The sequence below is a fragment of the Athene noctua genome, chromosome 6 (genome assembly GCF_965140245.1).
Source record: "Athene noctua chromosome 6, bAthNoc1.hap1.1, whole genome shotgun sequence".
In the NCBI taxonomy this organism is placed as follows: domain Eukaryota; kingdom Metazoa; phylum Chordata; class Aves; order Strigiformes; family Strigidae; genus Athene; species Athene noctua.
In genome coordinates this window covers 45,760,191-45,786,648 of record NC_134042.1, presented here as the reverse complement: position 1 = coordinate 45,786,648, position 26,458 = coordinate 45,760,191, and the positions used below count along the sequence as shown (strand labels likewise).

At 45.0% G+C, this 26,458-nt stretch overlaps 2 protein-coding genes across 2 annotated transcripts in view; both read right to left on the bottom strand.

Annotated features, from left to right (window-relative positions):
* ZBTB1 (zinc finger and BTB domain containing 1) overlaps positions 1-26,458 on the bottom strand; it is a 77,024-nt gene that overhangs the window by 9,043 nt on the left and 41,523 nt on the right. The window contains 7 exon segments of the mRNA XM_074909188.1: positions 1,481-1,490; positions 2,887-2,974; positions 3,822-3,859; positions 3,861-3,889; positions 4,016-4,058; positions 4,060-4,108; positions 4,110-4,133. Coding sequence (XP_074765289.1) covers positions 1,481-1,490; positions 2,887-2,974; positions 3,822-3,859; positions 3,861-3,889; positions 4,016-4,058; positions 4,060-4,108; positions 4,110-4,133 — 281 coding nt within the window.
* HSPA2 (heat shock protein family A (Hsp70) member 2) lies at positions 17,128-19,579 on the bottom strand. Its single transcript, XM_074908853.1, has one exon. The coding sequence runs from the start codon at positions 19,432-19,434 to the stop codon at positions 17,530-17,532; it is 1,905 nt and encodes a 634-aa protein (XP_074764954.1). The 5' UTR covers positions 19,435-19,579; the 3' UTR covers positions 17,128-17,529.

Here is a 26,458-nt window from a genome sequence, read left to right as displayed (position 1 = left end):
GGAAAACTGGTCACTTGGTTTTGAAGTTAGTTACAAGATCTTCCTGAACCTAGAAAATGTCAGGAAATCCTCAGGCTTGGATTTACAAAGAATCAGCACGGCCTCAACAAAACACGAAGTCAAAGGTGCCCAGATTCATCCTGCCTTTCTCTCATAGGAACCCCTTCCAATACTTTTTTTCTGAAGAAAGTTTAATGCACAGAAGCAATGACTTCATAACCCAGGATGGTCTTAGCTGTTCTCTTGAGGCACTGTGGACAATGATACTTCTACATGGTCTAGGTTCAAGACAGTTAAGGAGCTATTCAGACCATCGGGCCTGGCTCCCTGTGGACAAAAGTAGACCCAGCAGATGAGTTAGGCATCTCTCATAGGCAGCCCAAATGGCAGGAACCCCAAAACATACCAACTAGGAGCAGGAATAACCAGCATTGCTTTCTGTGTTACTAGGTTATCTCACAGGGTCTACAAGAAGAGCAGCTTAAGGACTGCAGAGCCATTGGATGTGTCTGTCATACAGGAACACGAGGCTGATAAAGGACTAGGAGGATCACCAAGCCCTGTCTCCAAGTAAGCTGTCTGTCAGTTTAACTGGGAGCAAATTATAGGTATTACTAACAAGAAACATGAAATAGTTCCAGCATGTCTTGCCTCCAGTCTGTCTCTACTTATGGCACATAGCCAGTACTATATAGGAAAACAAAAAAGCCTCTGAAACTAAATTATATCTTGGAGGAAGGGGGAGGGAGTTTTCTTCCTGAGCAGGCCACTAGCAACATCCCTGAGCATAGCATTTATGTGGGAGAGATATAGGAAAACAAATGGCTATGCAATCTTCTTTCACATTCTCTCAAATACATCAGCATATCCCAAACCCAAGGATTCTTATCACAAGTGTAATTTTATGTCATTATGATTCTATTATGTAGTTATAAAATCCCTTTCACAAGCTCACAGAGCTCCACCTTCAGAAAAAAAGTAGTTTTCTTGCCTGCCCCCACTACTTCCTAGTGGAAGACCATTCCAGAACTTTACTCCCCTTGCTACATTTGATTTTAAATATAGCACATACCAAGTTTAGAATTAGATGAGTTAGATATCAGGGGAAATGGGAGGTCCTGGACAGGGAAAGAAGATGCAATATCAGAAAGCTCTTCACCCTGTGATTAATATCCCCCTGCTCCTCCAAGACAGCTGAGATGTTGAAACAATTAAGGATGAACTTCAACATTAAATAGGACCTAAAATTGCCTTTTGTCATTTTATTTTCCTTCCTTGTATTTATACTTCAGCAGATCAATATCCTGAATTCCTGCTTCTGCATGGTGTCTCTTCTTTAAGCTTCTCTGATGCTAATACTGCATGCTGGTAATCCAGACAAGCAAGCCACTTCCCTTCAGGGGAGGTAATTAATCTAAATAAAACAGTGTTGTAGAAGTGGAGAGTCAGTATATGTTTCCCTTCAAAAGGCAGGACTCACTTTGGGAGCCCTGCATGACAGAACACACCAAAAAGTCTCTCCTGGCAAGGTTTACCCAGTACTTATAGCTGATACCTATTAAGCAGAGCCCCCTTGATCAGGAAACATATTGCAGGAGGTCCAAACTCTTCTTTGTTTCAGTCTGTTTCTGTATTTGCCACACCAGTAGACAATATGAGCCATATTGAGGTGTCATGACCCATGGAGTGGCCTCCTTGTCCTTTACCAGCCAAGAGCAAGGGGACCATTTTCTAAATTGCAGCACAGAGCACCTCAACCGAATCTACCTTTGTGTATTAAACTAGGCTGATGGTTTTCTTTATTTATGAATTATTTCTTGCACAATGAAAGAAACAGTTGTCAATCTATGGCTGTAGAACAAACCAATTTCTTAAGGCCAGCATTCCTCCAATGGTCTCTTCAATCCAGATAAATCGGCCCCTCTTTATACCAAGGCTTCACGAACTGTGAAGTAAATAATCATTAAGTGTTTTAAGAAAATAGTCAATCAATTCTCAGAGACTATTATAGACTCCAGAAAATCATTGAAATTCCTTACAATCACGGTTTGTAACTCTGCAATGCTTCCTCCCAAGGCATAGAGCCCTCTGACACAGCAGCTCCTAAACTGTTCCCCCGGCACCCCCACTTCCATTCTGCAAGGTAGCAAGTGTGGTCACACACCCTTACCTGGGAACTGCGTTCCTAGCATATAGTCCTCATGTTGTAACATGTTTCTAGCACCTAGGAGTCATCTGAACCTGCTTTGCAAAGTATTTAGAAATGAAGTCTTAAAGCGATGTGACCCACAGCACAAATTAACACCCAGCAGACTCAGCTGCGACTATTTGCTGCTCTGTATTGCAAGCAGAACTGATTGGATGCTAATGTTATTAATGAGAAATGGCATTAAGGGATGGTAATTCGATCCAGGGCACTCAGATTTAACATTGGTGGTAGCAGTAATGGTTTATTCAAATTGCAGCATTACCTTGAGGAGACAAATTATTTCTTGATCCCATTGCAGCAGGACTGGATCCAGCCACCATCTTGAAAGGGAGACTGTGGTGATGCCATGCCACATGAACAACAGTGCATGCTGCTCAGGGCAAATCTGGGGCAAAGCGGGGTTCAAACCCACCCAGAAAATCTTGTTTCTCTACATAGTCAGGGGAGCCTATGTCCTGGAGAGCACAGAGGACAAGGGGATGGGAGACAAATGATGAGACCAAGGTTTTTCTCCTTTAGTATTCCATATATAGACTGGGCCAGGACAGCAAGCAGTCCTTGCTCATATGCAGAATCCCATGGATTCTGACATGAAAGACTGCCCTGTGATTCCAGATTTGCTGGTGCAAGCTCTGTGTACCTACACCTCTAAAGTCTTGTACTCACAAAATCAAGGATCTGCATTTCTTTTCCAGGGCAATTTTTTCCAGATAAAAAGACAGGTAGAAGAGTAGGACCATGAGGAACTCATCTAGTTTCTCATTTCTAAATGGAAGCTAGAAAGGTCACTGTGAAGTCTGCAGATTTGCAGGTATAGACACCACCATTATGAAAAGAAGTCTCTCCTCAGGGGCCTGCATTATATCAAATATTAGCTATATGGTTGCAACCTATTGGTAGCAAGCACTCCACCCTACACTAAGACTTTGAAGGCTTTTAGAGAATCATTAACAGTCCAATAAACATGCTGAAGGGTGGATTGATTTGGCTATCACCAGACATACTTCCAAGCAGAATGTTTTCTGCACTGAACACACTGGAAGAGTGGCATTCATAGTCAAAGGAAAAGGGACAACTCGGACACCTCTCCCCCTCTGAAAGGACAGAATGGCTAAGGCTCAACAAGGTCTACAGATACATTCCTAAGTCAAAGGCAATGCAGACACTGTATGGTCCTGGTGATCTCAGGGATATGCCTTTGAGATACGCTCCGCCTGCTGCCTACTCACTTTTAGCCTATAGAGAAGTAATGCTGGAAAGTGAGAGCAGCAAACAATAAGCCCTGTAGCTCTGACGGGAACAGCAGCAGCACAGGAAGGCAGACCAGATTTTCAGTCGTGTTAGCACTCCTGGTGCACACAGTGTTGTGGATGCGCTGGCTAACATTAATTTAACTTCTTGGATTGCTTTAGGTAAAAGAGTGGAAAGCTTTCAAACAGGTGGTAGGGTTAATCCTCTGCACATGTCAAGGACAACATGCATTTGGTATTGTTTCCCACTGAACCTCACAGATGAGACATTTTATACCTCTGATATTTCATACTCTATTTATCATACACTTTGGTCCCTCCACTACCAGCGTAAGTCTCAAAACAAACTTTAAATGACATACCTCATAACTGCTGCAAATGATAACATGTGATGTGACTTAATTTTATTCTTTCAAAAGCAAAGCAGCATCTGAAAACATACAGAGGACCAGTATTTCCTAAAAAAAAAAAAAAAAAAAAAGCTATTGTTAGTAGAAATAGCTTCTAGCTTGTATGGGTGATGCCTTGCTGATATGAAATACCAGCAATTACTCACATTTGACATCATCCAGTGTCACATATTCCTGTTGTATCCACTCAGGACAGCCTATGCAGTTTCCCTTCTTTGTCAGCCAGTCCTTTTTCAGGATGCACTGCAATCATCTTGGAAGATGCTAATGTTTGATCAACATGTAACATTTAAGGACACAGTGTTAATTCCAGTCTGAGAATATTAAGATTATCTACGCTCTTCATTGCACTCCGTTTCAAAGGGACAAGTAGTGAAATGTGTTTGGTAGGTATCCTGAACTAACTTCCAACTATTATAACCACAAAACAGGCTGGGGATGTTGAGAGAAATAGGACATTTCACCTCTAAGGTTGCGTCTGAAGTTGCTCTTTTAGTTGCTAATAGAATAAATTGCGACTATATTATTTAGATCAAAGAGGTTTTAAGTAATGGATGAAAGTCAGCTATACCATGTTGTGAATTTATAAAATTAATAATAGTAATAATAATACTACTGCTTTAATCTTTGAAGTGCCTTACACAGATGAATTAATTACCTCACAATACTCTTTGGAGTAGATGAGAATTGCCTCGTTCTGAGCGATCTGGAAACAGCAACAAAGATGCTGAACAACTTTACCAAAGTCATACCAGGCTGGTGCCTGAGCTAGCATTCAACACCAGGCATGTCTGGCTCTGTCTTTATGTTCAGGCCACTCATCCGCGCTGCTGAAATGACAGCTGGCTTCCTGTTTAACGTACTTTGTTCAGACATGATCCTCCAACAATGGATGAAAATATTCCCACCCAAATAATCTTGTTTCTTTTTTGAGCTAGACTGGTCGAATTGAAATACCTCTTTAATGTCTTGACACGCACTTCTTAATAGTGAGTATTTTTTTCTTCCTTAAGGTTTTCCTCAGCTGCTGGATTGGATCTGAAATATAGAGCGTGAGCATGCAGTCGTATGAGTTTAAATTACTAGCAGCAGTACAAATAGGTCAACATCCCATGATACAAAGGCTTATCTATTTTGGCCTCTGACACTGAGAAAACATCTATGTTGTGGTGGGGTCAACGTGAGACATTGCTTTCAAGAGCACAGAAGCAAAGAGTAAAGGGACATCCCTGTGTCCTCCTGCTCTGTTTCCTGCCACCATATGCACTGCACCATGTAAACCCAAGAAATCAGTGTCTCAGGTAGCTTTAGGAAGATTTTAAATATAAACTGCTCTGTTCCAGAGCTTTTCTTTGGGATCGTTGAGGGTAGAGACAGGCAGAGGTCACCAGGAAGCTCACACCTCTCCCTGGAGAGCTACCGGGCAGAGTCAGCAGCGTTCCCAAGCCCAGCAGAGAAGCTGGCTGGAGCTGCTGAGACACAGACCATGAAAGACACCTGCAGTAGCTGTGTGACCAGGAGAGAGGTGAGCAGCCTCACTCCACTGTGACAAAGGCTTGGAAAATGCCCAGCAGGGCAGGAGGCAGCAGCAGGCAGCGTGGGACTGACCCACCACCGCCACGCTCCACTGCGCTCCCTGCCCTGCCCTTGAGAGCAGGGGGATACAGGATGGGTGTGGGGGGTTTTTGCCCCAGTGGTTTAGATGGCCTGATAAATTCTTCACCCACAACTGCCACAGACATTCAAAGCACAGTGAAGTGCACTCTGTCCCCTGCAGATCTGTGGCTTCCCTAAAGGTCTGCAGTCCTCTGGTGCTCACCATTGCATAGGGTCATACGTAACACCAGCAAGAGGGAACATCAGACTGTGGACCTCCACCTATAGACACCTGGGGTAGCATTTGGCCCTCACATCCAGCACTGCTGCTCCAGTGCGTGGAGCACATTTCTGACATGTGGCAGGACTCACCACACACTTTTAACCATCCTTCTGCAGTGGGTTCACTCTGAGAGCAGTATGGAGTAAATGCATATTTCTGATTTTCTCCATTCACAGAATGCCACAGAGCAGCAGTTAGGGAGCTCCAGTCTCAACTGAAAAAAAAAAAAAAAAAAAAAAAAAAAAAAAAATTGTCCTGTAGTTGATGTTTGGGTAAAACAATATTAGACTCTGATTTTACCTTACTTGGAACTGCTGCATCAAGGCCTAAACTAAAATTATCCAAATTTGAAACTAAGCATCATTCTTTTACTTTGCAAATTCAAGTGTGTTAGTATCATCTTTCCAGTACCACATGCCTGGAGTTAGTTTTATTGTCTGCAAGAAAACAGCATATAGAGTACATGTCATAAACCTGTGCTCAAGTTCTCAGCCCAACAAAGTATTTATAAGAGAAGCACTGTGTACATGAGCCACTTTCTTTTTTTTTTTTTCTTTTCACCCAGATGTTGTTTGTGTGTGTTATTTGAACAGAAGTTCTCTGAGATTAAAGTTTGCTAGCATAAGAAAGAAAAATGTGTATCTGTCCTTTTTTATGTCATTCAGGGTATGAATAAACAATTAAAAGTTTGCTAAGGAACATTAGTTCTTTGATTGCCAGTGAATCAGTAAAGACTGAGAAATCAAATGGAACGATGTATTAAGCAACACATTGCTTTTATTTGGTTGGTGGTTTTTTTATAATATTGATGTAATTCTAGAGACTAAGTATCAGGAGAAAGAAAACCTTTATTTAAAAATGGGGTATGTTATGTACTTTCCCAATATTCTGAGAACTTTAAATAAACACCAGATAGACCCTTCAGGGGACAATGGACAATATGAGTAACAGCATTTTACACTATCCTTTTTTTTTTAAAAAAAAATCTATTAAAAAAAATCCCCTGGAAATAAATAAGATCTATTAGACCTTTCCTAATTAACAAGAGACACTTGCAACCCTTAGCTATTATTTGCAGGTCACCTTTAAAGCAAAATTACTCTTATTGCTCAAATCCATCCACCTACAAATTTAAACTGAGTGAAACTTTAAGGCTTTCTGTGACTTTTTGCCAGGTACCATTTAGCCAGCAAGCCACAAGGCTCTCCCAAATTCTTGCTCAATCTAATTTGGCAGTAGAGTTCTGGGTATAGGACACCAGAATAATCTCACGTCAGCAGCCAGCAGCCCAGGGAATGGTTAGACCACAGAGATGAATATTAGGAAACCATGGCTCTAATCCTCTGACAAAAAGTGGTTATTTCAACTTGTCTGTTCTAGTCTTTGGTTCCAGCTTTCTAATACTGGTTTACAACTCTCAAATCAAAAGGGCCATGCAAATGCTGTACCTTTATGTTACACACAAGAGATTAGGAACTGTGAAAGAAAAGGTGCTAGTACAGCATAGCAAGGCCTACTAGCGCATCCCAGGAAGGAGAAAATACCACTTGCGTGTCCTCAAAATACATCTCTGCTGCTTCTCACTAATACGAATGGATGAATGACTGTCCTTGGCCACCACACTCCCTGGACAGGGCAGTGGGACAGGTCCCTGCCCACCCCATGGGGCCTCCCGTGGCCCCCGGATCTGCTGCAGAGGCAAACGTGAACAGCAGCAACAAGACGGATCTGGGAAAGGTGGGGCGAGTCATGATGCTTGTCTGGGACACCGCCAGGAGAGAAGCGGGCAAGGCAGGCACTGTTTACGGCAGTGTCCTGGTGACAGTCTGCTGTCCCCTACAAACTGCAGATTCCGGCATGTAAATCTCCCTTCAGCCTGCTCTGAGAACTGGAACTCATGGTCTGTGTGCTCAACTCCTTCCCAGCTCTGCTAAGCAGCTTCCCTGGGTAACATTTTAGTCCAAACAGGGAAATTAAGCACTTTCCATGCGATAACATCTCCACAGTCACTCATTTGGGCTTACTGTGTTTTTGATGGTCAGGAGCTGCAGAGATTTTCCTGGTTACCAGCCCAGGCCTGGCAGCAGTGAAGGCAGCTGCACCTGGCCCCTCTGTTACGGGCATTGGTGTCTGTACAGCACTCTGAATGTTAAATATACTTTAGCTTAGGACTTTAGAAGATTTAAAAGTACATCTACCAGATCACAAGTCTGTGATACGACCTAGGTCCCTATGTGAGCCGTCAGCTCAAGACTTGCAAATTGCCCCTGGAAATAATTCCTGTATGCTAAGACAGGTCACTTAAGGGCATGATTTTGAGGGAGGGGTTTTGATCTTTGGGATATTGTGAATCATTTGCTTTTGTAAGCAGAGAATCTCTCATACTAGTCATTCACAGTGGATCAATGTCATGTATAACTGGCACTGCTTAGATCACACCCAAAACAGATACAAGTTATATTGACAAAAGCACTTTTTGCCAATAGAAGTCAAGTCCCCGTGAAGGGTGAGTTTCATGTTATGGCTAAGTCAGCCTAATAGTTGTTGATAGAAGAGGTATTCTTGATCCCATCAGAGTTTTCCCATCACTTGTCTTTGTATTGATTCTTTATCTTCTCTGTCCCCACAGCAAGGTGGCTCCCTAAACTGTCAAAAATATCCATCCAACAAAAATAAATGAGAAGCTTTCTGCTGAGTTCGTATTTTACATCAGTTCATGGTGAAGACAGAGAAGGGCCAGTGGAGACGCAGATAAAGATAAGGGCACAGGTGAGAGACCACATTTGTCAATAGATCAGGTCAGCTATAAGGTGAAAACCAGCCACAGTCTAGGAAAATTTTACTAGTACAGCTGCACTAGGCCAGCATGTACTTTAAAGAGATGAAAATACCTTACCTAAGACTTTTAGACAAGTCAGTTCAGTAATTCAGAAGGAATATTTCCTGTGCTTTCTGCTCTTAAAGATGGCATCATTCATTTTTGTAATAGCACGAACTAGAGAAAATACTCCTGAAAGCAACACTGAGATGTTCATGACCCCATGGAAGCACAAATGGACAATACAATGCAGGGAAAGAAAATTTCCATAAAACGACCTGTCCCTAACCTCCCCCCATTTCCATAGCCTTTCAAACACTGCGTCTTTTCTCCTGTAGGGACTCTTTAAAGGTTTATCCATGCAAACACAATCAGTCCACGGATAGCTAAGCAAGAATCTCAAATCAGCCTGAAAATTCAGCTCTGGCTCGGTTCTCTACAGCCATCTCTTTTTTTCTTCTTTTGACAATCGTATTGTGTACGTTGTGTTTCCAGTTGCTATTGCAGGCTGCCAAGTACATATCCATGACTTGGCAGCCAAGTTACATATTTAAAAGGATGAGAGAAGCAGGTTTGGGAACGACCTCAGATTTCAACCATGGCAGCCAGGCAGCGCTATAGAAATAGGCTCCCCATCAGGGGAAAGGGGGAGGTATGGAACTTATGGCTCATCGACTATTTTTTATAGAGAGGGGGATGTCATCTGCCTCAGAACACCATCAGCCCATCTTGACTCCAGTAAAAGTCATGCCAGAAGAACTGATAAAAGGATATGTTGCAGATACTCAGGGCTACCTGTGTTAGCCTTCACAGAGCAGGAGGCAGGGGAGACAAGCATTTGGCTGTACTAAAGTTAGGAGAAAATTGGCACAAAAAGCCCAGACAAAAGATGGGGAGAAACTAAGCCTGAGAACTACCTACAGGAAGAACGACTGTGAATGTAAAGATTGGGATTGAGCCCTAAAGACGGAGTTGGCTAGGCAGGCAGGGAAGGCCTGGGAACCAGTGCAGCAGACAGGTGAACTAGGGGAAAATGAAGACAAATCCAGAAGGGATTTGTGAGGAGTGGGACAGAATTGGCTCTGGCCCAGAACAGGGGCCAGGACAGACAACAGTGTTAGGGGGAGCCCCAAGACTGACTGAGTTACCATGGCAGGAGGCTTGGGATACTCAGATGCAGCACTGTACTACCCTTAACCAAGTGCTTGCTGGAGAAGGTAAATTCAGCCCAAGTATTTAGTGAGATGAGGCCACAGAGGTGAGCACTAAACATCCCACCCGTGCTGATGACCCAAATGGGTATCAGTCTGGAAAAAAAAATATTAAAAGCCTCACATTGTGTAGCAAAGGAGATTAGTGTCTGTTGTATCCCTGCTTCAGCTGTTGCAAGAGTTGGAAGCTATAAAATGAGTGAGCCAGAAGATTACAAGAAGTGAAATTAAGGCGTAATTGTTGAAGCAGTTGAAGGCTACATGGGAAACTGATTTCCACATGGGCTTCAGTCACAGAATGCCAGGTAAATCACTCCAACCCGCATTCAACCCTAATGACCATTATTTGCATACTCTTTTCTTTCTGAGCAAACAGCTTGGTTTCATCAAGTATGAAATGCAGGACTCAGTATCCACAGCTGTGACCGAAGCCAATGGGAACTCTTCTTTGAACAGTCCAAGTGAATAATACTAAGCTGTCTGAAAAAACAGCTCCTTGGCATTTCCAGTGGAAGACTCCATAATAGACAGACGGCGTTTGTCTTTTGCTCATTTGTTTTATCACCTTCTTTCTGTGGGAATTATACACATCTCAGGGGTGAAAACTAAATGGATAATGTTGTGAAACACTCAAGATGTGACAGTAACGAGCTCGACAGGCAACTTACTAAGCAGTAATTCTTCTCCAGAGCTGAGGCTGGACAGCAAACAGTAACTAAGGTGTATAATGAACTGGGAAATATTACTTTCTTGGAGCATACACTGCCCACTGTGTGCACTGATTGAGGCAGGTGACCTACAGAAGAAAAAATTTAAAAAAAACTGTCAGTGTGTAATTAAAAACTAGGTTATGAGGCATAAGCACAAAGAAAGCAAGAATCAGGCTTGCTCTGATCATCATAATTCTGACAACTGACCTTGCAGCCCTAATAGGCTTCTTTTAATGTTGTTTCTTGTGGTGTCTGTGTGTCCATGTTCATCCCCGTAGCTGGGAACACTCAACAATATGTATATGTATCCATTCTTTAGGTATATCTAATGTTTAATTCAGATATCACACCCAGAAAATAAACACATGCATAAACTCAACAAAAATATCACTGACTCACCATCCAGTCATTCACCTCTTTTCTGCCTCTTGTTTCTTCTTGCTGTGTCAAGTCTCTGTCTTCCATACCCACCGTATTAATTTCCTCCTCTTTTCCCAGGGGCAGATAAATGTCAGCCCTGGTTTCTCTGGGAATATTAGACTCTGTGTGTGCGCACTACTGTTTGTTTTAGACGCACAAGTACAGAATTCAGTTTCACAGTAGCTAATACTTAGTCCATGACTACGCCATTTACCTGCCAAGTACTTCTGCCTGCTCATTAAAAACAGGATCATGCTACATGAATGGAATAAATAATGTCCTTAGGCGTAATACTGTGAACACCGGTGTGGCTTTTGACTTCAGGTTTGTGCAGAATTGAAGCTCCTAACTCCTTGTTTTCAGCAATTTGCACTGTTTTCACATACCAACACTGCTGCATTTCGGTCCCATTCCTTCAGTCCTCCAAAGCAACGGGTAGTTAGATAGCTGCATTGTAACTTCTGGAGAGATACCGTGTCCACCTCACATCCTCATCTGCCTGGGACACCAGCACCAGCCTTGCCCCAGATTCACAGCCCTGTGGCCTGGCTACCTGCCACCTTCAGTGGTGGCTACACCCATAGAGACAAACTGGCTAAAGGTGTTTGATAGGCAAAGGCAGAATTAGCTACCGAGTCCTGACCGAAGGTCTAAGGGAAATCAGGAGGCAATGATTGCCTAGCACCCCTTATGGGAACACAGGCTGCTTTTGGAAAGCCAGAAAAACCAGCTGCACATTCTTTTACTGAAATCCTCATGCAATTACTCCCTCTGCATGGCTTTATCAGATGAGATTATTGAACATTAGCAGTTGTCAGCTATTTTCACGCAGCTAGGCATTTGCCTTGTGCTCCTAACAATCAACCTTTTGTTACTAACATGCTCTAATAGAAAGGAAGATTTAAATGTACGCCATACTCAATAGGTATTTTCAACATTTTGATTTGATTCTGTATTCTGAGGTGCTCAGAAATCTATAGAGTTTAACAAAAATCTCATAGTCTAGTTTCTAGTTCTTCTGTAGGATATAATAACCATCTCCCTGCTACAGAATTAGGGGGGAAAAAGTGAAAATTTAATATAGATGTACTATAGACAAGATCTTCTCTATTCGGTTCTGTGAGTTTTGAAGGTAATTATTGCAGAGAACTTTACTTTTAGTTTTTAGTTTATTACAGAGACTTTTTAGCTTACTAGAATTTTTAGTTATCTTCCACATGTAGTGCTGGGGATAAGACTAAGGGCATCAGTTGCCTTTAACTAGGCTTTGTGAGTATGTTTGCAAGCACGCTGTGAATGAGGTCTGCAGCAGGAAAACAAGGGGTCTGCCAAATAAGAAATAAATGCTGTTTTGAAAGAAATATGTTTATGTTTTTAGGTACAGCCTGGCAAAAGGAAATGTTGCTTTCACTATGACATGTGATGCTAGATTGTCAGTTCAACTGTGCAACAGCTCTTACAGGGACTGCTAGAAAATATTTCATGATGCTTGCCAGTGAACAGCAAGGCAACCAAGAGGTTTTCTATAGAGTCCTGCTTGAAATACACAGCACTGACACTTCTGGAAGTGTTTTTGTCTCCTTAATCCTATTCAAAATAGATTTTTAACTGCTGACCTGCAAACATTTGGAGCAGTGACATTGTGAACTGCTCCAACAGATAGGGTACAGGTGCTGCTAACAGCTACCTAAGCACAAGCAAGAATGACCTCATGGTTCTTAGTCCAGGATGCAACAGAGATCTGTCAACTTCTGCACAGGCCAACACACAAAAAAAAGTTCCTGAGTGGTGGGAGAGAGTATCTTCAGCAGTGGAAAAGGAACAAAAATTTCCTATACTGTTCTTGATTTTCCTTAAATGAAAGACTACAAAAAATGTGTTCAGTCTTAGAGGGAAATTTATCCCCTCTCTACAATTCCTGGCTGGTGCTGTTATTGGGATGACAAGAGGAACCAGCTTGTCTGTGTCTCCACCCTCCTGATGCAGGAGAGAGTAAAGGCAAATGGGTCATGCAAGGGTGGATCAGGGGTTTTTAATACTGCTGTTTCATAGATGGAACTGAAATATGTTGTTGCATCTGGAAATGCTGGCCTGCCCAACTATATAATCACCACGCTGCTGCAAGCAAAATCTACTCTAGAGACAGGTCTATGCTATAGGCTTCTGCCTGCATAAATACGTGGATGAGAGTGGCGGAGAGATGTGATACCTGACCCACATAGGTGTGCTAAAGAAGCTTTACTAGCATAACTTGTTTCGCTGTGGGGTAGGGAGGGGCAATAACTTTCTTGTGATGAACAGCTACAGAGCGTAATTTTGCTGCTGTAAGAGCATCCACATGCTTTGCTGGTTTAATATCACAGGATTCCCATGTGCCAACGTACAGTGTCCCTGATGTAGGCAGAGATTAGACCACCGTGCGCTTTTTGAAAGGAGACAGTAAGGGAAACTCATGCCAGGCAGAGGGCGAAGGAGGAGAAACGTGGAACACCTTTTAAATAAGTAGAGCTTGAAATGCTATTACATTGCAATGCACTGACAAGAGTGAAGAAAGGAACTTTAAGTATGCATGCTGGGTGTAAGCGCATGCTTTTTAATGCGATGCCCTGCATTTAACATAAGTGCCAAGACTAGAAATGTGAATCCCCTGAATATTTTCCCCTCTTCTTCCTGCTCCTGTGGGATTGGCTTGCAATGGGGAAAGCAAAATTTATGGTGAGGTCCTGAGATGCCACATCTCCTTGAGTTGTCACCCCTTGGCTGTGCCCCACAGTGCCCCAAACCTTCAAGGAGAACCTCTCAAATAAATGACAGGCAGCTCCAGAGAGGAAGGCTGCCCAGCCTGCAGGGCTCCACACAGTGTCTCCCGAGAGATAAAAGGAAGGCTGCCGGGATAGATTCATTCCTGTCTTTAAGATGGTATCACAAGGGATGAGCAGGGCTGCAGCCTGTCTGCTAAGTCCTCTGTGCAAAACTTCAAACAGAAGCTCTGGAGGCGGCAGGGCACGGGGCTGACTCACCGGCCGGCTGGGTGGACACAGCCTGTCCAAGCGCGTCTCAGCTTTCCAGCTCCTGTGTGGGTTGCCCTCAGACAGCTCTCTTGTCCTCAGCTCCCTCCGAGGGCTCTCACATGGCACATAATTTTAGTCATGGTTTTGGCTTTGTCTTTTTTCAGCTCTTCCACTGCCCTGCAAAGCAACGGTGGGGTGTTGCAGGGTGACCTGCATCACACACAGAAGCCACTGCTTTGCATTGCTACACACCTGGCTGGATCGTGAGTGAGGTGCTAAGGCACTTAAGGGTTTTAATCTGGGCGATTAAATTCTCCAGTATTAATCCTAGGGGTGTTCCTCTCTATGAAATAATACCATCCATATAAACTTCATCAGCAAATATAAGAGGCCATCAAAAGTTAACAAAAGTTAACACTGTAGTTACACAAGTGCTACAAAGTTATCATCACTTTATATCCTTCCTATGGGCTTGGTCTTTTGCACAGCCCTGCTTAAGGATAAGCAAAGTTCAGAAACCCAGGCCCATGATTTTGACAGGAGCTAGCTGGCTCTCCCTGTGAGTCAGGACAGTACAAATGATGAGAGACGCAGAGTATGGAAGCAATGAAACTGCAGATTTTAGACAAGATTATTTCCTTGACTTTCCCAAATTCATTTGAAATGTGCAACTACTCCCCAGAACTACATGTACACACCAAATACACCTATTTGCAAATAAGGAGCAGCATTTTCCCTTCTGACATTTAGTTTATTTCTTTAAGAAACTGGGGGGAAAAAATGTAGACCCACTAGAGTCGGTGAGAAGTTTCCACTAACAGGATCAGAGTTCATTCTACAGTAAGTACAATATACTGAAAATCAACTCAGAACTTAATGTTTTATAAACTAAGTGAATGAATGCGAGGAGTCTAGCTCTGAGCCCTTCAAGTTTTCTACCTCTTGCATTTTTGGGGGTTGTTCACATCTTTAAAAGGCTACTTCGTGCCTCAAGACTTCAAATCTTTTTCCAGTCACATAAGTCAGCAGAAGTCCTTTACATATTTCACACAGTCTAAGTAAATCCATACCAAACAATATCCCTTTCCTAGAGAAAAAAAAAAAAAAAAAAAAGTAATTATACAATTACTCCAGTGTTAACCTGTGCATGTCCTCAGCCCCTGGGGTATTTTAACCATCTGGATGGGTACTTCCCTTCTGTGGTGTCTGTTACTCCCTGCCTGCCCCACTGCTGAAACAGGCACAGAGCAGCAGTGGCTGAGGTGAGGGAAAGGACAGATGACAGCGCAGGTGTGTGACAAAACTATCTGCTGTGCACGTTTAGCTACATTAGCTCTGCAATACACTTAAATAGATGTTTGGGGAAAACAACAAAAAATTGTGTTTAATAACTGGGAAGCGATGCCGAGGAATGCAGACCAAGGGCTGAAAAGTAAAGGAAACCATGTGGCAAGGACAATTACCAGTTAACAGAAAAAATAGTTAACCTGCATTTACAATGAACATGGGTGCTCCCTAATCCTTATTGTGATCTCATAGTAGTAGGATTTCGGTTAGGAGGAGTGTATCTGACAACGTATTAGAGTTTGGAGCAACAACTTTTCACTTACAGATAATCTACTGCTATTCATAAACATATCTACCTACAAGTTCCTAGAAAAAAAATAATTAAAAAGTCATAGTATTTTCTCATTCTCAGGGGTCCTACACACATTACAACCTGGAAATCAGAAGGCTGATTGCCAGGAAAATGCTGCTTACATAAACAGCAACAGCACCCAGCCTGATTACGGCCCTTCCAGGTTTCACTGAAGCACTCAGTTGCTGTCATTGACTTCTCAGGGATGGCACTGCCATTTACCTACGAACTGTTCGATAAACTTGAAGTGGTTTTGAGTCATTTGCACAACAGCTGATCAAACAAGCTTTTTACAAGCCTCACATTCCCCTGTATAACCCTTCTATAGACAGTAAAGAGAAACCTGCAGTCAGAGCCCTGGCAAACCAGCCGAGAGAAATCCAAGTAGTAAACCAGAGTCTTGTATCTCTTCTGATTATTAAATATTGAACAAGTTTATTTTTGTCTGCTTTCTCATCACAAAATATTTTTTATATATACATCACCTACAAGCCTAAGGAATCGGAGTCCGACAAGTTCTTTGCAGCAGAGCGAGCCAGCCGAGCAGCGCTGGCCTTATTTCCTAGCACGCCAACACTCCCTCTTACTAACGAGCAACCAAACAAAAACACGGCAGATGATTCCCTCCAGCTGCCCACTGCTCTGCGGTTTTTTCCCTTAAAGGACAAGCCAGTCCAAAATGTGCATGTCATCAGGCTCCTCCATTAGAGCTCATTAATTCACAGCTCCTCAGCCTCTAAACCCTGCGCATTTTTTTTTTTCTTTGTGAAACAAATGAAGAGCTCTAGAGACAGTTTGTAGTAACGCCAGACAAGTTTAACTACTACCAATGTTGCCTATTCTATCAAGTTCAGCATCCCAGCTCCTCACTCAGCACTCCCAGCTCTCGGGGTGTCCTTGGCAGCTGTACTTTTGATCATCTTAAGAGGGGAAAAAAAACACATTCAGTAAAGTACTGAAAGCTCAGCTTGCATGCTAGCAACCCGAGAATAACTCAGCAATTTATATAGCTGCGCTCAAACTGGTCTCTATTTTATCGAGTTCCGCCGCCTGCCAAACAGGACTATTTTTGTCGCACTTCTTTCCCCACTGTTTTATTTCGGTGACACGCACACAGCGAGCCGCCCCGCGTTGCCGCTGCCGGAGCGGCTGAGCCACAAGTTGCAGATGAAAAGCAGATCCTGCCCCCAAACACCCCTCACCACCACCACCCCCCCGCCAGCTCTGGGAAACTTTCTGCCCCGCCGTGGCACTGCCGAGGGTCACACACACTCCGGCCCCGGGGTTCGGGGTCTGGGACACCAGCGCACCCCCCCCCGGGCTGGGCTCTGCTCGGGGCAGCCGCCGCCCTAAACCCCACTGCCCTGAGACGCTATCGGGCTCGCACCGGCTGCCTTGCCCGTTTTTCTGCTCAAACCACCATCCTGGGGGCACCGGTCGCCCCCCGAGCCCCGGCCTGGCTTAGCGGGGTACTGACCCCCACCCAGGTGGGGCTGCCACACCACCAGGAGGGTCTTCCTCACCCCCCACCCCCCCACTAGTTGCCCTTCACAGACAGGAGGAGGATAGGTTTATGCTTTAAATACATTTTATTTATTACCAAAATTTCCAGAAGCCGAATTTGGCATTATTAATTTCTTTTTTAATCTTCCATAAAGATTTTCATGCATAACTTGAAACTTGTCAACTGCAACAGTCGAGTGGTTACTTTAGAAGAGACACTTGAACAGAGACAAACATCCAGAGTACAAACAGCTGTATCTGAATTAACAAAACTTGTCTATTACTAACCTTATAAAGCAGGACGTGCCTTCCCTTTTATCAAAACCAAGCTGACAGATCTGCCTTTATACACACCAAACAGAATAAACTCTGTTATCGGCAAGGACGTTTTCCTTAAACGTTAGAAAAAAAAATACAAAGCAAAGAATGGAGTGACTGTCCATAAACCAGTCTTATACTTCAGTCCTCTTTAATCTACTTCTTCGATGGTCGGGCCACCGGAGCCACCCGCCCCGGCCCCTCCAGCTCCCTGGTACAATTTTGTGACAATCGGGTTGCAGAGTTTCTCCAGCTCCTTCTGCTTGTGCTCGTACTCTTCTTTCTCAGCCATCTGGTTGCGATCGAGCCAAGAGACCACCTCCCGGCACTTGTCGAGCACTTTCTGCTTGTCTTGGTCACTGATCTTTCCCTTCAGTTTATCATCCTCCACCGTCTGCTTCATGTTGTAAGTGTAGGACTCGAGGGAGTTCTTGGCTGACACCCGATCTCGGTTAGCTTCGTCCTCCGCTTTGTATTTCTCCGCTTCTTGCACCATACGGTCGATGTCATCCTTGCTAAGGCGACCCTTATCGTTGGTGATGGTGATCTTGTTCTCCTTACCCGTGCTCTTGTCCACGGCGCTGACATTCAGGATACCATTGGCATCGATATCAAAAGTGACCTCGATCTGGGGGACTCCGCGGGGTGCTGGTGGGATGCCCGTTAGGTCAAATTTGCCCAGCAAGTTGTTGTCCTTCGTCATAGCCCTCTCACCCTCATACACCTGGACCAGGACGCTGCTCTGGTTGTCCGAGTAGGTGGTGAAGGTCTGAGTTTGTTTGGTGGGAATGGTGGTGTTGCGCTTGATGAGAGCGGTCATCACTCCACCAGCTGTCTCAATGCCCAGGGACAGAGGGGTGACATCTAACAGCAGCAGATCCTGCACATTCTCAGACTTGTCTCCCATGAGGATAGCTGCTTGCACAGCAGCGCCATAGGCAACAGCCTCATCAGGGTTGATGCTCTTGTTGAGCTCTTTGCCATTGAAGAAGTCCTGTAGCAGCTTTTGGATCTTGGGGATACGAGTGGAGCCACCCACCAGCACGATCTCCTGGATCTGGCCCTTGTCTAGCTTGGCATCGCGCAGAGCCTTCTCCACAGGCTCCAGGGTGCCACGGAAGAGATCGGCATTGAGCTCCTCAAAGCGGGCACGAGTAATAGAGGTGTAGAAGTCAATGCCCTCGTAGAGGGAGTCGATCTCAATGCTAGCTTGTGTGGAAGAGCTGAGGGTGCGCTTTGCCCTCTCACAAGCCGTACGCAGCCGCCTCACCGCTCGCTTGTTGCCAGCAATGTCACGCTTGTGCTTGCGCTTGAATTCTTCCACAAAATGGTTCACCATGCGGTTGTCAAAGTCCTCCCCACCCAGATGGGTGTCACCAGCTGTGGACTTCACCTCAAAGATGCCATCCTCAATGGTAAGGATGGACACATCAAAAGTGCCCCCTCCCAAGTCAAAGATGAGAACATTCTTCTCTCCAGCCCGAGTACCTTTCTTGTCCAAGCCATAGGCTATAGCAGCTGCTGTGGGCTCGTTGATAATACGCATCACATTCAGGCCAGTGATGGTGCCAGCATCTTTGGTGGCCTGGCGCTGGGAGTCGTTGAAGTAAGCAGGCACTGTGATGACAGCATTCTGCACCTTTCGCCCCAGATAGGCCTCGGCAATCTCCTTCATCTTGGTAAGGACCATGGAGCTGATCTCCTCCGGGAAGAAGGTCTTCATCTCACCCTTGTACTCCACTTGCACCTTGGGCTTGCCGCTCTCGTTCACCACACGGAAGGGCCAGTGCTTCATGTCAGACTGCACTGTGGGGTCATCATACTTGCGGCCGATGAGACGCTTGGCATCAAAGATGGTGTTGGTGGGATTCATAGCCACCTGGTTCTTGGCAGCGTCACCGATAAGGCGCTCTGTATCAGTGAAGGCCACATAGCTGGGCGTGGTGCGGTTGCCCTGGTCATTGGCGATGATCTCCACTTTCCCATGCTGGAAGACACCCACGCAGGAGTACGTAGTGCCCAAGTCGATGCCGATTGCCGGCCCTTTGGCAGACATGGTGACAAGTTTCTCCGATCAGCTCCTCACTCGCGGTGGCGTCTCCCTCCGCCCGCTCTCGCTGCTGTCCGCGGCGCGATGTGCCGTCACGGTGCCGCTGGCGTCCGCTTTATAGCCGGCTGCGCCGTCTTCTGGAACCTGCCAGAACCCTGCTGGCCAATCTAGAAGCCCGCCCGTCACTACCGGCCAATCGCCTACGCGATTCGCGAAGAGCACCCGCCCCCTCCCTGCAGGCCAATCACAACCGTGGCGCCCACCCGTCAACACAGCCCTCCCCACCAGATCGCGCTTCTTCCTGGTTTTTCTCGATCCGTCTCGCATTACAGACTGCGCCACCAGCCTCGACCAATCATCGCCCGCGCTTCGCATTCGCCCCGCCCTCGCCCCGACACTCTACTAGAAAGTTCCAGTGCACGTCAGACGCAAGTTCGGAGATTGACATTAGCGATATCCAATGGAGATCGGGCAGCCGGGTGAAGGGCGGTGCGAGGGCCGCCGCCCGGGGCCGTGCTGGGCTGGGTGGTCGCTAAGCGACTCGGCTCGCGCTCTAAGGGGCATGGCGATGGGCGTGCGGACACCCCGCCTCCGCCGCCACCCCCTCCTCCTCTTCCTCCTCCTCCTCCTCCTCCTCCTCCTCCTCCTCCTCCTCCTCCTCTCACGTCCCTCCCCGCTCCGCGGCCGCACGGAGCCGGCGAGCGGCGGCCTTCAGGAGCGCGGGGGATGAGGCGGGAGGGGCCGCGCCCCGCGCTCGCAGCTCGCCTCCCAGCGTTTGTCACTCCCGAAAGTTCAGCGGAACGCTGCGGGCCGCGTCCCAGCCGGCCGCCCGCTGGTGGCGAATTTACCCTTATTTGGTCGCGAGGCGGCAGAAATTCCACCCCCCGTCTCCACACACGCGCTCCCCTCCTTCCAGCCTCCCCCGGGCAGGGCAGGGCGAACCGGCCGCCGAGCCGCCCCTCCCGCCGCCGCCACCCCCGGCCTGAGGTAAATTCTCCTCAGCGCCAGTGACTTCGCGCCCTCCCGCCGTGGCAGAGGCAAAGTGCCGCGGCGAGCGAAGGCGGAGGCAGGTTTCAGCCCTATTTTGTCGGAACTTGGCAGGCTGGCAGTCGCCCTTGGCGCACGTCCCCCGGCCTCGCCCCTCGCCCGGCCGCCCTGAAGCGGCGGAGCTGCTGTCGCCGCTGCTGTTGGTACCGAGGAGGTAGGGCGCCTGCCCCGACAGCGGAAGGCTGGCTATGGCATCTAGCTTTCCCCTCCGAAAGAAATAGTTGAGGGGATGGGCAGCCCTGTTGCTGCGTCTTTCTGCGTGGTGACCATTCTTGAAACGCCTCCAAATTTTCTTCTGTTGTGCTAATGTAAAATGTCGTCACGCCTACATTTAGCAAAAGCTACAAAGCTATTAACTCGGGGCTAGGAGAGTGCTTTGAAAATACATTAAACATGAAAATCTGCTGTGGTTCCTCCAAATTATTCCTCCTTACTTGGAGACAAACACTTCAAAATATTGCAGTTCTAGTAAGGAGAGCAAAATAGCATGCTGCGAGCTTTTTTCCGTGGAAGGCTTAGTGAGTAACTGCTCTTGGACACCTCCTCTAAAAGTGCAGCTGAAAGTCTGCTACCCAGAGACCTTACGTGGATTAAGGATTAAATACGCTGCATGCTGAAATCGTCTTTCATTCATTTTGTCCCCAGCCTTCAGCATTAGGCTACAGCAGCCCTCACAGAAAACGTTACGGCTTTTCCCAGGATGGTTTGTGTTCATGCAGTTAGTAAAGATACTGGAATCCCGTTCAAAAACCTCCTTGTTTCAGCTAGTGTAGTTTTCAGAGGCTTTTTACAAGACATGAGGATTCCATCTCTTTTGGGTAGTGTGTCTGTATGTAGTTTTGAGATTGAAGATGTTCAGTGTCTGATGGCAAATACCGTACATGCTTAAATAATTATTATTCTTCTGCATATCCCGGTCTTTTCTCGCGTGGGTTCTGACCTTGGAGAAATCCAAAAGAAGTCAATAGAATCCAAAAGGAGTCAATGGAAAATGGAAACCCTCAGCTCGCTCTGGCTCCAACAGGAGCTGCTCTGTATATACTGTATGCATATTTCTGTGATGGGAAGGCTGTCGGTTTCTCCTGTAGTTAGTTAGAGCAGGGACTGATTCATCACGGAACTATCTCTTCCTGCAATTCACTGCTACTTCATTTGGTTGATTGTATAATATGGAGCAAGGAGAAATGCCAGAGCCGTACAAAGAGAGTTGGCTGAAAAACTCCGTTTCAGCTGAAAAGTTGTTATTTATTTGTATCCTCGTGAGGGCTGTCCCTTAGGAGCACTAGTAAAGCACAAGAACCCTGTTTGGATAGCAGCAGTACAAACCCTGTTATTTCAGAGTCAAGAGAAGATTACTACCTCAAAAATGTGTGTACAGATACAAGAGATGGAGAGCACGAATGGACTAAGAAATAACACGGCATTGATGAACACAGTAACCAGTCTCTGCAGCAAAATGAATTTGATACCTCATTTAAGTGTAGCTGTGAGCAAACAGGTTTTATCAGATTTAGAAGAGACATTTCACTAATTTGGCCCAAAGATTTAGCTGCGTGTTTTATCAGCCCAGGCACAAAATAAGTTCAACAGCTCCCGATAAAACTTGTTTGGGGTTTCCTTGACCCAATAACTCGTGTGGCCTCAATATGGTTGTGCTGATAGCCAGATGTCTGATAACCTGCTAAAGAGGTGTTTGCATTGACTGGATTATTGCTTACCCTGATAACACTCCCTCAGTCCTATTTATTTCATCATTTGAATTGTTGTTTTGCTGGAGTAAATTTGGGAAAAGATCTTGGAGGAATGTATGGGCATATCATTTTGATGCTAATGGTGTAAATGACACCCTCATGGCCATTCTCAGGACAAATCAGAAGCTCTGTAGACTCAGGCTACCAAATAGTTCGTTTAGCCTGTTGCAGAAGTATTTCTTTTCCAGTTGAGCAAGCAGGTGCTGTTTTCTTCTTGTACAACGATATGTATAGGCCTGAGCTGCTTTTTAAGCTTTTGCTCCTCATCAGAAGTTCACGTGAGGTTCTTGCCATCGTCTCTCATCTCTTATCAAGGTCCTTAGAGAAGGTCCAGTCAAACTAGAGGGAGCAGCCTCTAAAACCTCATTAGACTTACTCTCTTCTCAGCAGAGCTATTACAGGCCGGCTTTTTGTCAGCAGTTCTCCAAGAGTTGCAGCACAGTTTGTGAACCAACGCATCTACGCAGTCATCCTCTCATATGGGAAGAGCCACATGATTTTCTTTTATGTTGCTTCATATGCAGTCATATTATAGGTGAGCCAAACAGACTGGTTCTGAAATTAAAGAGTGAGCTTTATGGGGAGGACTTCAGCACAAGTTTGATTTTCCCTTTAACAAAACGTTTGCTGGTATTCCCCATCCTGAATCTGTAAGCCGTATTTTCATAGTCACTTCCAGAACAGCCAGTCGGTGCCTCTGGAAGTAGCAGGCCTCTTTCTGATCATTTATTTTGTGTTTAGGATCAATAATGCACCATGTCTCCTGTTTGGCAGCGTTATGTAATGTGCTCTAGGCTATTCTCCATTACACCACCCAGCCAGAAATGAAGATGATATTTAGATGTTTTTCTGCAGTGAAGCAAGGGCTCAGTATCTAGAGCAGAACTGAGCATTCAGCTCTTTATCTTGAAAAAAGCAAGATTTTTGCCCACATATTTCATAATGCATTGCAGTATAAAAGCAGGAGTGAACTGGTTTTATACATGCAATATACATATGAAACAAGCTACAGTTTGATCAGAGATCAGCCACTTGGACCATTAAAGCTGTCAAGTTGAAATGCAGTGGTCTTTTCAGGTTGGGCAGTCAGAAGATCCTGGACCTTAAGTTCTCGTACCCATTTCCCTCATATCTCTAAGGGCCTCTGTCAGCCATTTTGTCTCTGCATTGCTGTGACACCATTACTCCCTCTGAGCCGCAGGGTGGTGTAAGATGGCAGCAATCTGTTTCAGCCCCACGCCGTTTCATAGGCCGGGCCTCGATGTCCCGTTGCCAGGAGGACAAAATCCACCCAGAGCTGGAAAAGCTGCGGGTGCGCGCAGGGACGGGGCACGAGGGCGACGTGCGGAAGCCAAGGCCGACCCTCGCCTCGGTACGAGCACTGTGGACACAGGGGTACGGGCACGTGGGGAACACAGGGTGGCGAATGTGCGACTGAGCTCTGTGGCAACGAGCGAACTAGTGGTGGGGGCTGTGTGAAAGGGGCTGCGTGCGCCGCTTTGGGTAAGCTTCTTGCTTGCGGCACTTTTCGCTTGCCTTTGCTGTATCGCTCTCCGGAGCTCTCGCTTGCCGAAGCCTCTCGTCTGCCGCAGCCTTTCGCTGGCCGGAGCTCCTCGCTTGCTTTCTCTCCGTCGCCTACAGAAGATTCTCCATTGCCTCTGGGATTCCTCCCATCACCCGCACCGAGAGCGAACCAGCGGAACACCACCAGGTTAGAGGTGGTGGTAACAAGTATTGCTGCATCTCTTTTGTTGGCTTGCTTAGGTATTCTGACTTTTGCTTTTTCCTTCTTCATGTCCTATCGCTATTATCTTTATTTTGTAGAATAAAGCTTCAAAGGTTTGCACGGCATCTGACCTCGTTTGCATCTTAATCTCGCTCTTGGGATCATTTAAGAACCCTCCCCGATATTGGATCTGGACAATATCCATTTCCCTAGTACGACTATCCAGAAAACTGCATCAGCCAGATTGTATTGGTGAGGAGAAATGAATTATTTTATGCTACAGCAATCACTTTGGAAAAGTCTAAGCAACAGCTGTTCTAAGAACAAATAATACTTTGTCATAATACATTTTCATCACTGAAATTCTTCATCTCATCTCTATTTGTGACTGTATGTCTAGAATGAGAACAGATTCTTCTGACAAGGTGCTGTTGTGTTAAAAATCGTATTGTATGTGGGGGGAACTAGAACTGGTCTGTGTTACTTTGTCTTCGTAGAACTCTACTTTTTGCACACAGATGCTCCTTGTTAATTTGCAAGGCAGCCACAATACATGATGCTTCTTAAATAAGTGTTCCTTTGTTTTTGTGAATAACAAACTGAAGTTCTGCAAATCAGTAGAAGATGTTTTTGGCAAATTACGCAAATGCATGGTCAGTAATATGGAAATACTCAGAACAGCAGAATACAGGGCCCAGTAATTTGGTACTGCCAAACCAGAACTTCAAAATCATGAGACAGATCTCCTAAAATTTTCAATTTAGTTTAAAAATATGAGCTTAAAAAACATGTGGCTTTATTCACCTTCTGGCTTTTTAATCTTTAGCATAAATTCAGATGACACTTCTAGGATTTTCCATCTAATTAGCAGAGCTCATTTTTTTAAATAAATAAACTAGCTGATTACACCGTCTCACAACCAAAACCAGGCTGCCTCAGACTGATTAGAGTCAATAAAATTATGGAAGTTGTCAACACCGATTAAACTAACGCTTGATTTTTCAAGGAATAATTATTTTATAATTAAGTGGTTTTAAAGCACATTTATTTACATAGACTTCTGACAGTTTGCTGAGGGGTGATTAGAAGCTGAGGTTAGTGTCACTAGTGCTAGCTAGATAAACTGGTACGCTGTGCATTTTAGGCGGTCAGTTCTTTACTTTCCTGTAACTGCAGCCTCCTTTCCTCGCAGGCAGTGCCAGCTCTCCTGGCAGTAATAAATAAGGGACTTTAAAGCAGACAGTTTGCAAGGAATCACAGATTCAGAGCTCAAGGGCCTCAATAGGCCATTTGTGTCGAACCAGAATCTCCTTTCTTACAACCTAAGGCAATTATTTCTATTCCTATCGATTGTGGCGATGAAAAAAAGTTATTCCTTTTTTTTTTGTGACTGGCTTTTATATCCATGAAAGTCATCATGTTTCCCCTCTACCATCTCTTCTGTAAGAGGACCTAAAATTATTCAGTCTGTGCTCAGATGTTTTCTCGGTTTTGAGACATTCTCACTGCTCTCTCCTGGATTCTCTGCATGCAACTTCTATCTTAGGTTTCAACGCCCATGATCAAAACTGGAGACACTACTAGCTCATACCGTAGCAGTTCTGAAGGAGCAGGCTATACTCCAGTTTAGACATTACAGTTTTTACCTTTATTTGCAACAGCATGATGTTGCAGACTCATTTTCAGAAGCTGATCCAGAGCAACAGCTTGAATCCTTTCAATTAAGCAGCCGTTCCTTTGCTTCCACAGCTAATGTGTCCAGCTTACACTTGTTCCTATTAAATAACATCTCACATTTTCAGATCATGTTTGCACCTTGCCAGGACTATTTTGAATTCTAATCTTCTGTTCTAGGATACTTGAAGTCAGACTCTGCTTGGTCTTGTTTGAAGATATCAGAAGGATACTCTACATGGTCCGGAGGGTGAATAAATGAAAACAGAGAATTTTGTCTAGAACTGCTGTGAATGGGGTTAAACAACATACTGTAATTATTGGCAGTAACTGTGAAACTGGAAAATGATGATGAGTCTTAAGGGAAATGGTGTACTGTAACCACAGGCAAAGACCAATACTTCATACTCAGAGATCAGTATAATTTGATTAATCTCTCAGATGCACTTAAATGCTTAGTGTGAAGCATTTTAATAATCATTGAACTGTAGCAGTGCTGTAAATTTCTCTGATTTTCTCAGTCCTATGATTATTTGATTTTACTTATGCCAGTTTTCTCTCTTGACCTTCTTAGCAGGTGAATGGGAGAAACATGGGAGCAGATGAAGCAGGTGATACCGGGAACTTCACCCTGTTGCCAGGACTGTTATTAACTGACATAGGACATGGAATTAAATGAGAGTAATAAGCAGATTTGTAAGAATATTTTATTAAAGGTACGGTATCAAAGCACAGAATAAGCTTTAAAGATGATGAAAACTAACCTGGAATGTCTCCATTGATACTCTACGTAGACTGCAAATAATTGCAAAGTTACCGAACAGTCACGGCC